Below are 14,516 nucleotides of genomic sequence, written 5' to 3' on the forward strand. Positions count from 1 at the left end.
AGTCTAAAATTGGAAACAGGAACAAACCTTACCTTGTCAGATTGTTAGCATTATCACGCAAGGAGAAACACTGATCTGCAGTGAACTTTGAATGTAAAACTCTGTGAGAGCATCCTTAGTGAAATATAATCTAAGGACTAAGAGCTACAGAGAAAACACTGCTTGCTGGGTTTATGGTGACTGGTAGCACTGGTAGGATTACTTTTTAAACCATTATTGCATATTTTTTGGGGGGGAAAAAAAAATCAATGTTTCAGGAGACAAGCATTCCGTAAAGAAAAGGACATGCAAATATGAAATCCCTGTAATGTTAAACCTGAATTGGAAATATTGACACAAACCAGTAATATGTATGTGTCCTATCTTCCTTTACTGAAAGGACCTGGAAGCCAAGGCAACTCCATAGGGCCCAGATCCTGTTTGTTAAATTCTGCTCTAAAAGAAACCAGACGGACTTAAAGAAATGGCTGACTCTAAGGGGGTTTCCTTCCACGTGAAGCTGGCTATGTGCCCACTGTGGCCATGAACGCGGGAGTGTGGGAACAGGCTGCCAGGAAATCGCGTGGCCGGGGTGGGGTCTGCAGCGGTGACCGACCTTCCCGCGGGGCTCTGCAGGTGTAGGGACGGCCAGAGGTGTTTTGGGGCTCGGGCTCTTGTTTATGAATGGGATCTAGGCTCACACGGCCCGTGACTTAGTCTGAAGGGCTGGACCTTGAGCCACAAAGGCCGCTGAAGTCCGAGGGGAGATGGGAGTCCCCAGCCCCCCCTCTGAGACCAGGCAGGGCTTCTGCACCCCAAGCCTGGGAGAAGGGGGTGGTGGTGGGGGGGGGGGGAGGACTGCTGACTGCCTGTCCCAGCCGGCACGCCGCCCCGTTCCCCTGACCTCCAGCAGAAAGCGACTGCCGCTTCCAGGGTCTGGCCGGGAGTGGAGAAGGACTGCCTGGCGGCCTTGTGCTCACTCCTCTCCTCTCCCCAGGGGTGTTTGTGACTTGTGAGCAAGGTCACGACGCTAACCCAGGTGCGCCCTGAGGGTGGGAACCCTGTGTGCTCTGCCTGTCCCAGCAAGGTTCTGCACAGCCAGGTTCCAAGAGTCGAGTGGGTGGGGTGATGACAAAAACACAATCATCCTTCCCAGTTCTCTCCGATTCCCAACGCCTGAGAGGCACCCCCCTTCCGGCTCTGCCAGATATTGCTTCGGATACTCTCATGTTTCTAAGTTACAAGCAGAACAGTCTTCTTTAGTTTTAGGCTTTATCTTCCTTTCTGTTTGCGTCTTTTAGATTTGCAAATGCCTTTCCCTTAACTGCTCTCTTTTACAGCATCCCGTTCCTGTTTCGTGGGGAGAACCACCTCACCTATCCCGGACTACTGGTGGAGGATCTCCTCAGGGGCCCGGGGATCCCCGAACTTCCAGAGGCTTCACTTGACAAGATCTGACTGAGCCGTTCGTTCTGTGGGGAATTTCTCAAGCTTATCAGATGGCTTGAAGAACATCTTAGTCTCACGTCTAAAGCTGTGACCACGCATGGCTACTGGCCCCCTGGGAGAGGTTCGCTGTGTAAACCCTTCCCCGAATCCCCTTGTTCTCAGCGAAGGAGACCTGCCTCCCGCTCTCGCAAGCCACCTCCAGGTTCAGAGACACTCTCACATTTCCTCCATAGAGAATAACCCCCGAACTCCTACCAACGTGGGGTGAGGGCGTTGTGTGCTTTTAGCCCAAACTGCAGTTCGCCTCCCTTCTGGAGCGACTGGGTGCCACCAATTCCTGAACAGTGGTGGTGAGAGTGGCTTAGGATCGGGCCTCTAGGGGGTGAGGTTGTCTGCCCCACGTCACACAGCCGACAGGCAGAAGCCGTGCCTACGTGATGGCAAAGCTCGTCTCTAGCCCCAGCGCCCTGCTTACCGCCTGTCTCTGTGAGCCCGGGGGTCTTCAGGAAGGACCCCGGGCGCGCATCCCTCTTCTTCCGGAGGGGCCCACGACTCACCTTTGGTGCGGCCTGGGTGCCGGGTGAGGGGGGTGGAGCTGGAAGGGGTTGTAGTGATGGCTGAGGTCGAACAGGTCCGCGAGCTCAGCTCCAAGGGCCAGAGCTTCATGGCTGGGTCAGCGGAGGCGTCCGTGCGGTCAAGGCTGCCTCTGTGCGGGGACCCTTGCTTTGGTTTTAGGTCCCCAGGGCCTGGGGCAGAGAAGGACATTGAGAAACGGGGCGGCAAAATCCCGTGCCAAAGCTGGGCTACCACACCGAGGCCTAGAAGCAGGGGCACCGGAGCGCACGGACCACAAGGACAGAAGCTGGGCTGCGGTGTCAGCAGGAGGGCCCTGGCTACAGGCCCGGCGGGGGGTGGGGGGGGCGTGCAGAGAGGCTGGCCCCGGCTCGACGCATGGGTCCGACTGCGAGCCCTGCAAGGCTGTGACAAGATAAGGCACTCAAGAGGATGAACCACTGCCAGAAGACCAGCATGTGAGCTCTGGGCACGCCTGTCGTGTAACAATGTGACATGTAACTCAGATGCCCGATTTCAAAAGATCCTGACGACATCTGCTCAGGATCACTCCAGGCCTGCAGCCAAGGCCCCGAAGGTCCAGGACGGACGGACGGACGGACGGACGGACGTGCATCCGGCCAACTGGCTTCACTTAGGATTTGAGAAAGCAGCTTACTCCTAAACTAACAATCATTTAAGAAATCTTAATCTCTGTAAGAGTGACTTCTCCCTTGTATCTTGTGCTTGTCTGCAATCGCTACATTTTCTACCCCGAACACATACTCTCGCTAAACAAAATCTCTATAAAAACATTAAAAAAACAAAAAAAAAACCCCTCCCACTACCTAGTAGTAGGAAAGGGGCCGGGCTCTCTAAATGGAAGATCAACATGCGTGCAGCCGGAGCTCCTGAGAGCATGAGGACAGCGCTGTTTGGCACCATGTCCCCCTCCAGGCACCCCACGGCCGGGACCCAGAGGCACGCCCTCCCTCGGGGCTGACCCCGCAGGCCCCTCAGCCAGTCGGGGGTCTGGACTCCCTGGGAAGTTTTCAGTGCCCAAATCTTACAACTTGAAACCAAGGCAAAATTTGGATTCTGAAAGATACCCTTGATGAGAAGCAAGATTCAAGTCTGGTGGAATGAATGGGGACAAGCATCCAGTAGGTGCAGTTAAAATGAGGAGCGGAGGGGAGGTGGAGGGGAGCGGACAGAGAAGCAGGACGAGGCCGACAGCATGCTGGCGAGACAGAGTCCCCGAGGACCGGGGGCACGGCGGCCCAGGGTCTCCGAGGGGGAGCGCGTGACATGAAGTCAGTGCCACACTGACTGACTTCAACAGCTTAATAGGTATGTATTTGTTTGTACGGTTACCTTGTTTTTGCGGTGATATGGGTTTTCCACAGACAGCACTGATAATAATCTTTCCCTTTAATTTAAAATAAATTTAAGTGGCAACGGTGAGTCAATTCAAGGGAAAACATGTACATGATCCACACGGGTGGATAAAAAGATGTGGCAAAACTCAGGAAGACGGCACAAGAATGACATCAGACAGCACAGTAGCTAAAGGCCTCTATGGACCAGCGTCCCCCTGCCCCCGCTCTGGGCGTGACTGGTGTGCTCACGGTCTTTCTGTCCGCTACTGTTTTAACGTCCGCATCCGAGAGGTCAGAGAGCCACCGCACAGTCATAAGACTTCATTCTAGGCTGACCTCTGGCTTGGCAACAGCGATCCAATTATACAAAATGCTTGAACGGAGCAATAAATCCTTCGGGACACAGAGCACGTCTGCAAAAGGCCTTGTCAGCAAAAGCTAACAACTCGGTGCTCTGACAGAGGAGGAGGAAAGGGCAGCAGCTTTAAATTTAGCTGCTAAAAATAAGTCTTAAAAAAAAAATCTCACACAAAAAAAATCTCACTTGATAGAGGCCGTCTATTTTAGGAAGCAAAGCGACAACCAACCAGTTCTGCTTTTACACACGGGCACGACACAAGCCTGCAGGTGCGAGCGTGGGGGGGCGGCACGCGGCCGCCAGACTTACTTAGCACGGACATGCTGGCCCACGGACCTGTGCACGGATGTCCCGAGGCTCCCCTACAACTGGGCTGTGCTGGAGAAATGGTCCAGAGGGTGTGACAACTCATCTTCTCTTTTGAAATCAGAATCCACGCTGGCTACTTTAAACTTGGCTTGGAATTGGGATCAGGAGGAGGGGTCCACTAGGGGTCATCAGGCCTTTAGGTACTTTTTTTTTTTTTTTTTGGTTTGTTTGGATTTCAGAAATGAAGGAGGATATATGATGAAAACACATGATAAAGGAAAAGGATTAGAAATCTCCAATTTCTGAAAAAGGGACAGGCTCGTTAGGAGAGGATGGGATGTCAGAAGAAGACCAGAACCGCAGGCGTTTAGAGAGAGTCGGGTGGGCCGTTGGAGACTTGTCTTTGTCCTTGCTTTTGCTTCTCAAAAAGGGACTCTTTTTGCGCTGAGTTGCTAAATTGTTATTCCCCGGATAACCCAAGAGAGGAAGGAAAAAAAAAAAAAACAACAAATAAATGAAGTGAATAATAACAAATGACTCTAAATTACCTAAATGTAGGCAGGAGATCAGAATCCCGTCCGACCCAGGAAAGACGGGAACAATACCCACGACAAGCCCAATCAGGACTCGGTGAATCATTTATGCTCTGACTCAACGTGATTAATTTAGGGGTGTCTTAGTGCCAACGCTATACTCTGCACGGGAGGAGAATTATGTATCGCTCAAGGAGCCAATGGCTGAGACTTTTTTCAATTTCAACGTGTTAAATTATTAAATAAGGATGTTTATTAATTTAGGACCTGGCTTCTCTTACTCATCCATTTTAATGACAGGCCCCCTGACGATCAGGTGCACACTCCACTCCCGTTCCTGCTCAAAGGCCTTGCAAACACCTAACAGTATGTTTCTGGCCTGAGGTCATGAGACCACAGTCTCCTGAAGTATTCACCAATAATTCTGTATATCTAAAATAACCTCTTTTGACAGCACCCATTTAAAAATAATGAAAATACCTCTTTTTGTACCCGCAAACCCCGCCACACCAAGAACTGTTTCCTTTAAGATCGCCTGCACAACCTCTACTCCAATCTTACACTTCGTGGCTTGTCAGAGCAGACACTCAGTCTTACTTTCTGATTAATAAGCTGCAGAGTTAAGGGATTTCCGATTTGCTTATTTCTGCCTCCACAGCGCCACCTGGTGGCCGGTGCTCCTGCCACAGAACAAGAGGCCCCAGGCTCCGCAGCACGTTTGTCCATGGCTATTCCTGCACACAGTGGTGAGGAGCTCCAGCTCAGCGGCCCCGCAGACCCGTGTGTGGACCCCAGTTCCACCACTGATTACACCGGCAAGTGTTTAAACTCTGAGCAGGGATGACTAATCGTGCCCACGTCAGGCGGTAGGTAGGCTCCGGGAGACGGGTAAAGCATGTCAATTAGCTAAAAGGAGCCAGGGAGGAATGCCCAGTACATATACAGCTGCTGCTATGAAGAATTTTCCCTGATCTGCTCGTCCGTGGATCAGCACAGCAGCCTGGACCAGTCAAGTATTTCTTTCCTCTCCAAGTTTTCCTAGCTCATTAGGCCGATGGTAGTTAATTAAGTCAGTTTAGAGAATAATACAAGTTGAGGGGATAAAGGCCAACAACTTTAAATAGCCAACATGCAAACCCGAGGGGAGAGAGCCCTGCTGGACAGAAACAAAGGTTCGGCCCCATCATTGCTTAGCTGCACCTGAGCTGTTTACCTAATCTGATCTCCTCTAAAGAACGGGAATGCAAGCATTTGTCTTCTCTGCATTCGGAAGTGACACAACAGGACCTACTGAATGGCACCCCCAGAAGGCTTGTGCACGTATCACACTCACAGGGCAGCTTGTCGCCACCGGCCCCCAGCACTGTAACGTCAGCCCCCGGGGGCACAGGGCTACCAGGCCTAGGCCCGGTCTTCAGAAAGTCCTAGGGTCCTTCATAAAAATTCAAATTACTCAAGGTGCATGCCTGGCACGTTTATGGGTAAAGAACCCTCAAAGTTATATTTTAGAAGTAAACCTGAAAACAATAGTTGATTCTGAGGCACACGCTTTCCCCCATTCCTTCACGGCTCTGAAATTCGGATGCAGCTATGACGGGGTCTGTCGGTCACCACTGGCCAGGAGGCACCTCTGACGAAACGGTCACTGCCACGCCCCATGTGCTGCGCTCCTGTCTTCCCCTTATGTCTGTGCACAACGCTCTAAGTCTGTAGAGCACGGCCCTCTTGGAATGCCCTGCTTTTCCTGGCGGCATATAAAGTAATTATGCAGCGTATCGCTGACAGCCTCTTAGATTTGAGGAAATACAGCATATACGACCAGGAATCCACATCAGAACGTCTGGCAAACTCCAAATGACAGCAGTAAGTAAAAAGGTAAGCCGTGCCCTGTGGCTGGGAGGACTCGGGGACTTCCTGATCCTGAAGATCCCGCGTGTGTCCAGATCGGGTTAGATGCCCCTGGGATCTCCCTACAGAAACATCTGCCTCTGAATCTTCGACACACACAGCCCGTCTCTACAGCACCTGCGTACCTATCAGCCCTGGACGCTACCACAGCCTACGTGATGGGGGACGCTTCTCATTCTAAAATAATGAAACTGTCACAGGATGAAGCTGCTGATGGGAATTTGTATTCTCTCCTGGGTTGCTAACACACGCAAGGAGGCAGACCTGTGTGTAAGCAGCACACCCTCTTCACGCTCCTACACGCACGCGTGCACACCCACACACCGTCTCGCGTTCTACCCCATCCAGGCAGAGCCCTTCAGAGCACCCCTTCCGTAGCTTGACCGCAGCCTGGTCAGCCGCTCCTACCTTTACCCACAGGCCCGTTGAGGGTGTCCCGCTCTTCCGCACCGCTGGAGCCAGACGGGGTGGCCTCAGGGTTCTCTGGCTGCAATCTGAGGAGCTGAGGAGATGGCGAGGTTGGGTCCGGGGACTCCACCTGCCAAGGAGGGCTCTCTGCGGTTGACTTCAGTCGTTCTCTGGAACCTTCTTTCTTTGGTTTGATGAGCTTGACTAAGGCTTTGGCACCAATCCAGTGGTTTTTCCTAGCGAGAAGCCAATTGTTAGTAGGACACAACCAACCCTCGCTGCCCCACCAGCAGGTCACGGGGTGCCCTGACGTGAGCCGAGCTTTCCATCTCAAGCCGTTAATTTGGGGTTCAGAATGATGGCACTCCTCACCAACACCATGATCATCGGATTTGGGGCCCAGGGATGGTAGAAGTGTGCATTGTGGCGGAAATCCACACTAGCCTCTTGGGGAAACAGAACTTCAAATATGATGCAAACTCCAAACTCCTTATTATGTGCGTGAAACAAAGCCGCGTCCGTCGGCAATTTTTCTGTCAAAATGCCATTTTGGAACTGAGCCACGGACCTCCTCATTTTCTGCTAAAGTTAATAGTAAATGGAATAAGCTGACATTCTTCAACCAGTCTCTGGCACGGAGGAGTCTGGGAGAGCGAGGGGAGGGAAGGGAAGGGGAGGGAAGAGTGGGCCGTTTAAATTAAAACCAGTGAATTTCAAGAGTAAGCGATAGAGTTGCAGCTGACTGGAAATGGGGGTGTATTGATATCACCAAAAAAATTGGCTCTGAAACTAGATAGTACCATGTTTGCACAAATCACTTGGTCTCCTCATCTGGGCCTCCATTTCTGCCAGAGGGAGGAGGACCGAGGTTCAGAAATTCTGTGGTTCACCAGAGAACCTTGAAGGATTCACGGTGATCCTGACTTCGAGGCTGGGCTGGGACAGGACACAGAAACGGCCGGCTCCTGGGGCTCAGGCCTGGACCAGGGGAAGGCCTGTGGCACCAGGCTGGCAGTCCCCAGGGACTGAGCTGGCCCCACCACCAGAGGTTGCTTGTCCCTGGAGAACGGACTGAGTTTGTGAGCCTGCCCTGAGGTTCAGGGCGTCCAGAAGAATCTGTGTGAGGCCCAAAGGTTCCCGTGTTTAAAGAGCCTGGGTACACCAGCTTCTGTCCCCGAAACAGGAATGTGATTTCCAGTGTCCTATTAAATCGTTGGACAGAACCTGATACGGCCATCCTTCTGTCCCACTTTAATGGCTCCCACACCACAGACTCTCCGCCCCTTGGAAAGGGCTGTGGCTAAGTTAAGCCCATGTCTCATCAGGGTCAGCTGGCATTCACTGACCCTCCCAGGACAAGCCAGAGTACAGAGTACGGCGCTGAAAATCTAACTCCTTCAGTCACGGGGGCGGCCTGCACACAGAGGACCTCCACAGAGCGGGAGGCACGGGCCTTCCAAGCTGGGTGCTGCTCTAGATGGGAGCGGGTTCCACTCCACTCACGCACGAGGAAGCTCTCTGTCCTGGGCTTACGTCCCTGACACTTAAATAAACTCACTTCTTTGGAGCAGGATCATAGAACTTGTACTGGTCCATGATTTTTTCTTCCAGTTTCTCCTTATGTCTCCGCAGGGCATTTAATTTGTCTCTGTGAAGAGAGAGGAAAAGGAGGGTTCTCAATCCAGTTTTAAATAAAACCCATGAACTTGTCAGGCCAGCCCGGGACCTTTTCTGGGATTCGGACATCATCATGCTCATGACCGTCATGATCACGAAGTCGGGGATGTGTGAATGGAAACGTCTGGCATTGGTCCAGGAAGCCCTGATACCCTGAGGAGTTGTGCTGGAGTACTCAGGGTCTGGGTGCAAGTCAACTCAAGGGAGCAAACCCCTAACCATCTGAAAACTTACGTGCTTCTAGAGCCCCAAGGACTCGCCGGCCAGGTCACTCGGGACACTGGGCATTCGGGGTCAGACACGGGGCTTGTGTGTTAGTAATACCTTTGGTGAGGGGGGGAGCTATGCCCTCAGGGAGCTGGATGGGCATCAAGGTTGAAAGAGTCAGCTCCGCCAAGTCAGGCCTCTGACCTGGACCCACTCCGACGCCGGGTTTCTGATAACACTTCCACAGGGGCAAACTCGAAAGCTTTTGGGGGCCAGACGGGGAAGATAAGGAGCAAAGCAGGCCTGGAAAAAGCAGGGGACTGACGGGGACTGTAGGTCTGGCAGCTCGCTGTCAGGCGGCCATGCGCAAGGCCTGCAGGGCAGATCCGCCAATTTTTTCAGAGAAGCTGGGACACCTAGGTTATGAAGACAAATCTGATTTCTAAATGTTGGGAACAAGTTCACGTTTTCAAAAACACAGAAAGGATCAAGACACCTCTGGACCCCGGGGGCTGCCAGAGGGCGCCTGGGCTTCCCGGGAGTGTCTGGCCTTCCTGATAGGAAGAGCGTGCTTCTGCTTTATCTCAGGGAGTCACGGGGGTGGAGCACTCCATCCGCACCGCCCACAGGCCATCACCACCCCCTGGTCTCCTCATCTGAAAAGGAGGCCTCTGAACCAGAGGTGAGTGCTCAGGCCTCTCTGCTGTGAGGCTGTTGGGGTTCCAGCCGAACGGGGGGCTGAGTCCACCGCACATGCACACCTCCACAAAGAGTGACAGCTCTGTGAACCTCTGGCCCCAACCATGAAACCCCACTCTGCTTGGCCTTACCCTCTGCATGCTTTCGTGGCTGTCTGGACCCAGAAATGCACATTAACTCACAGACAGCCGGCATTGCACCCCTCCCAGGGCCCGGAATGGTGCTCTTATGCCAACTTCTGGCATCCTCCACTGTCTAATGCAAAACCATCATCCAATCATCCCCCTTGGGTACCAGGCTCCTACTCTCCTCGCTAGCACCTGCCCAACCCCTGCAGGCAGCTTCTATCAGCTGGATTCGAGAGAGCCAACTTCAGTCAAAGGTCGTATCTACCCCAAATTTACAGCGTGGTTTTCAATGTAAACCATCATCCAGTAAGTGGTGAGCCTGCCCCTCTACAGGAGCAGGTGAAGCCAGAAAACTGACCAAGAAGCACTGCTACATTGGAGAGCATGGCCAGCGGGCTACTGGGCTTCACTGCACCACGTCCCTCTGCCGGTGCATCTCCCCTGGCCGTCCCAGTGCTGGCCCGCCGGTCCCCCTCATGAGGAAGGACAGTCCAACCACCACAGCACGAGGCTTAAACATCACCCTGGATCCATGAGATGTATCTTGAATGACTTGACTCCAACACCATGAAGCTTCCCGTACCGGGGCTCGTCCTCCTGACCTCTGTTTCTGGCAGCTTCATCGGCCCCGCTAGACCAGCATCCTTTAACACTTCCTGGCGAATCCCAACTCATGAGCTGGGCACAGAAGCCTTCATCAGCTGAGCGCCCGCCTCCTCCTCCAGCCTTCTCTCCTGATGTTCCCGGCACCCAGACCACTGCTGGGCTCCACCTTCGGGTCCCCCCACCTGCCTGCCTTCTCCCCATCCCATGTCAGCAACAGAGCCCCAGCTCCCACCACAGCAGCCCGGCATGGACACGCTCCCACACACCCCACCACCCCTACCCATTCCTGGCTCCCAGGGGACTGGTTCTGTGCACCTCATGGGGCCCATGCCAGAGTGGGCACTTCCCTGACCCCAGCCGAGAGAGGACAAAAAGCCACTTTCCAGTAATCCAGGGGAACACAGACAAAGGAGACAGAAAGACACCAGTTATGGCACCCGGGCTCAGCCTTCCATCTGAGTTCTTTCCCTGAGATACTTCTTGTGGGCACGGTCCTATTTTTAAAAGTAAGCTTAATTCCAAAAGCAGATTCCGAAGCTTCTAGTGGTAGGCAGTGTCTCTGAAGAGCAAACAAGAGCCAACCAACACACGTGCACAAACCTAGAACCGTTCCAGGGACGTCAAGAGAAGGATGTGCAGGTAAGACTGTCCCCGTGCCCTCAGGACACCAACGGGCCCAGGGGCCATTCCTTGCCCAGAATGTCACCGGTCCTGGCACGGGGCCGGGGAAGCCGGAGTCCCTCTGTCTACAGGCATCGCTCCCACACGAGTCCTTACATGTACTGCTTCTGCTCCTCATGGTACTGCTCCTTACTCTCCATGTTCTGCTCTAGGAGCATCTGGTTCTGCTGGCTCAGCAGCTGGATCTGGCTCAGCAGGTGATGATTTTCTTCCTCCAAGTTCCCCTTGAGACGGGACAGCAACTAAAACACAAATCAGATCAATGTTTCAAACACTGTATGGTCCCAGGATTCCACTGCTGGGAATCTGGCTTCCAAGGGAAGGGTCACGGGCACAGAGATGCGCACCACTCCTCCGCCGGTGAGAACCTGTAAGGACCGAGAGAGCCAGCGGCCTGGGGAGAGCCGAAGTCCCTCTGCACCTGCCCTGTCCGATCTGGCGGCCGCCAGCAACGTGTGGCCACGGAGCACTTACAATGCAACCAGTCTGCACCGAGATGTGCCAAAATATACAAAGATTCTGAAGACTTCATAATAATAAAGAAGAGAGCATAAAATATCTCATTAAAGTTTTTTTTGGGTCACATGTCAAAATAGTCATATTTTAGATATGACCATTTGCATTTCAGGCTTCCAGGCTGGATGGGGGGGGTGTCTGTTGCAATGCTCCCAACTCGGCCACCACCACCACCACCACCACGACCGGGAAATAGCCAGGGATGACATGCAAACACACGGGTGCGTGCGGCTACGTCCCAATCACGGACACTTAAATTTCCGATCATTTCCACTTGCCACAAAACTATCGTTCTTCTTCTGAGATTTCTCCCAACCACTAAAACTGTAAAAGACCGTCTTAGTTCACAGCTGTATGAAAACAGGCAGTGGGCTGGACCTGACTCGCGGGCTGAGGGCTTCTAGCTCCTGCCCCAGAATATCATCATGGCTGAAGTAGCAGGAAAATCCCAAGCTCGGGCTTCACACAGCCCAAGTTCCCACCCATGACTGGAGGCCCCCCGGTCTGGGGCCTCCTCAGAAATCCTAAAGCACCTCCCTGTGACAACATAGCCCGCGGTGGCTGAGGCTTCCTCTGCCCGAGGGCCCGGCCCCCACCTCCTCCACACGCCCCCGGCCCCAGCCCAGGGGGGCCTGGAGGCATCTGTGCACCCGGGGCCTCGGTCTCCTCAGCTCTGATGTCCCACACGGCTACCAGGAGCTCAAAGCACAAGGCCTCTGAGACGGTTTCTGGACAAATGAGAGGCAAGAGGAGCTGTGTCCTGGGGACGCTGCTGTCCCTGAGGCGTCCTGTCCTGAAGGGGGTTGGGACCAAGCCGCTCTTCCCAGCTCGATCCACTTTGCCTGTCCTATCTGTCCTGGGATCTGCTTATGATCTCAACTGAGATGGTTCTGCTGCTTAAGAAGACAATTTCCAACCTCGCGCACCACAAGGGATAGCTATGCCTGTCCGGAAACCGGGCGCTCCTGGGTGAGCTCCATCCGAGCTGCCCCGGGATCCGGAGCCCGAGTCAGCCATTCACGCCATTTCGCTAGAACGGTGTGGATGCCGAACTGCAAAGACGAAAGACAACTGTAGACACAGCCGAGGGGACGGACAGAAGACCATCCTCTGCTGTTCTCATGCACTTCCCCGACCCTGCGAGAAGCAAAGGGCAGATGGAAAGCTCTCTTCTGACACATCCCTGCCAATCATGGTGTCCGTCTCCCCTTCAAATGCCTCTGTTCCCTCCCAGCCCCTGCACCACCTTCCACATGGTCTTCGAGCGCCAACGCCAACGAGGACCCATCACCACCACTGGGCCCAGGGCTCTCGTCCACATCCCGGGCCTCACCTCGCAGTGGTTGTCCAGCTTGGTCAGCGAGATGTCCATGCTTTGGTGCTGCTCCTTCAGCTCGTCAAACCGTGCCTGCCAACGGTTCAGCTCCAGCTGTGAGTTGTTCAGGGAGGTTTTCAGCTCCTTGGTGTGGGCGTGCAGCTCCTCGTACTCCCCCTTCAGCTGGTGGTGCAGGAAATTGACCCTGGGGGCGGAGAGCCACAGGCCAAGGGCTGAAGGGCATGGCAGGCTCTGCCCCCGCCATGCAACCTGACACAAGACGGCAGCCTCCCTGGGCCTCAGGTTTTTCAGGTGTAAAAGGAGGGGGTTGAACAAAATGAGTTTTCCAACTGTGTTCTTTGGGGTTCTGTGAGGGTCCCCCTGATGCCCCACGCTGGGCTGGGGGAGACAGCGTGGGCAGGCTCAGACACCTGCTCCCACAGAGCATCACTGTGATGATCTCTTTTACATTTAAAGCTTTGGCGTATCTGCATATGTACTCGGAAAAAAGGGTTCGGCTGTTAACTTTTTTTTTTTTTTAATAAGCTATTTTGTTTAGCCAACGTATCTAAAAAAAAAACAACGAACCAGAACATTTCTTCTTTAAAATCATGTGTCTACGTCTGGCTCTTCTTCCCAATTTCAAGCTCCTTTCTAATTTCAACTCCTGAGATGAATAAAGTATGAGATGCCAGGGTATTATGGAAATCCACTAAAATTACCATCATCATAACTATCATCCAACCAGGACTTCTTAGGGGGGAAGATTTGTATCCGAAAGCTCAAATTACTAGAGGCTCACGGACTTCATCTGGACACAGATGTGTCTTGTTTGGCCTACAGACTTCTTTTAAATGGGTCAGTGTGCCAACATTTAAAAACCTGAAGGTCTCACATCAACGCTCAGATGGCCAGTTTCCCTTAAGAAAAAAGCGTAAGATGAAAGAATGACCTGGAAAGCTCCGGCCTGCCTGCCGGCTAACAGCCTTCAGCTGGTGTGTATTCCCCACGCCCCCGTCTGGCCTGTCACCGGCACTCCCTCACCCATAAGCCTTGCCTCCTGGGTCACTGGAGGCCCCCGAGTGGCACATGCATGCAAGGACGTGGAGAGGAAGCAGCTTCATACAGTCACGCCTTTGTGATGAGACAAGACCTGATTCACATCCTGACTCTGCCGTTCACTAGAAGCACTGACTTTGAACAGGTTAGTTCATCCCTGAGCCCGTTTCCTTATCTATTATTAAAAAAGGAGGGTGGGTGGGTGGGATATTAGTTGTACAGTGGATTCTTGTTATTCGAGGTAGTAATGCTCTATAGAGTCCCCATGATCACTGAACTGGCGGATACTGAACCACGGCTTCTTGGAAAAGCACAGGGTATACGTTCCTGCAAGCTCTGGTTAAATTTAGTCAAAGGGATCAAGACGTTCCTTATTTTATCAGGGTTTCTGTTTAAAGACGCCTCCTGTAATACACTCATGACCACAGCCCCGTAGCTCATGCCTGAACGGAGCTTCTCGAATGTACACTTTCTCCAGAAGGCTGTCACAGCCTTGCACGAGGAGCCCTAGACCACACTTCAGCACTCCACTCGGGGGCTATTTTAAATAGTGAAATTGCAGGGGCGCCTGGGTGGCTCAGTCAGTTAAGCGTCTGCCTTCGGCTCAGGTCATGATCCCAGAGTCCTGGGATCCAGCCCCGCATTGGGTTCCCTGCTCAGCAGGGAGCCTGTTCTCCCTCTCCCTCTGCCTCTCCCCCTGCTTGTGCTCTCTCTCTCAAATAAAATCTTTAAAAAAACAGCGAAATAGCTACC

The 14,516-nt window shown here is 53.1% G+C and overlaps 1 protein-coding gene across 1 annotated transcript in view; it reads right to left on the bottom strand.

Moving 5' to 3' along the window:
- The window catches only part of CCDC88C (coiled-coil domain containing 88C), a 123,622-nt gene that overhangs the window by 11,150 nt on the left and 97,956 nt on the right, over positions 1 to 14,516 (bottom strand). Inside the window, exons 22-26 of the mRNA XM_032405794.1 lie at positions 12,723 to 12,909; positions 10,970 to 11,115; positions 8,434 to 8,523; positions 6,876 to 7,111; positions 1,986 to 2,174 (exon numbers count right to left, since the gene is read on the bottom strand). Of these exons, the coding sequence (XP_032261685.1) occupies positions 1,986 to 2,174; positions 6,876 to 7,111; positions 8,434 to 8,523; positions 10,970 to 11,115; positions 12,723 to 12,909 (848 nt within the window). The remainder of the gene's footprint in view (positions 1 to 1,985; positions 2,175 to 6,875; positions 7,112 to 8,433; positions 8,524 to 10,969; positions 11,116 to 12,722; positions 12,910 to 14,516) is intronic.

The sequence above is a fragment of the Phoca vitulina genome, unplaced genomic scaffold, assembly GCF_004348235.1.
Source record: "Phoca vitulina isolate PV1807 unplaced genomic scaffold, GSC_HSeal_1.0 scaffold7, whole genome shotgun sequence".
Taxonomy (NCBI): domain Eukaryota; kingdom Metazoa; phylum Chordata; class Mammalia; order Carnivora; family Phocidae; genus Phoca; species Phoca vitulina.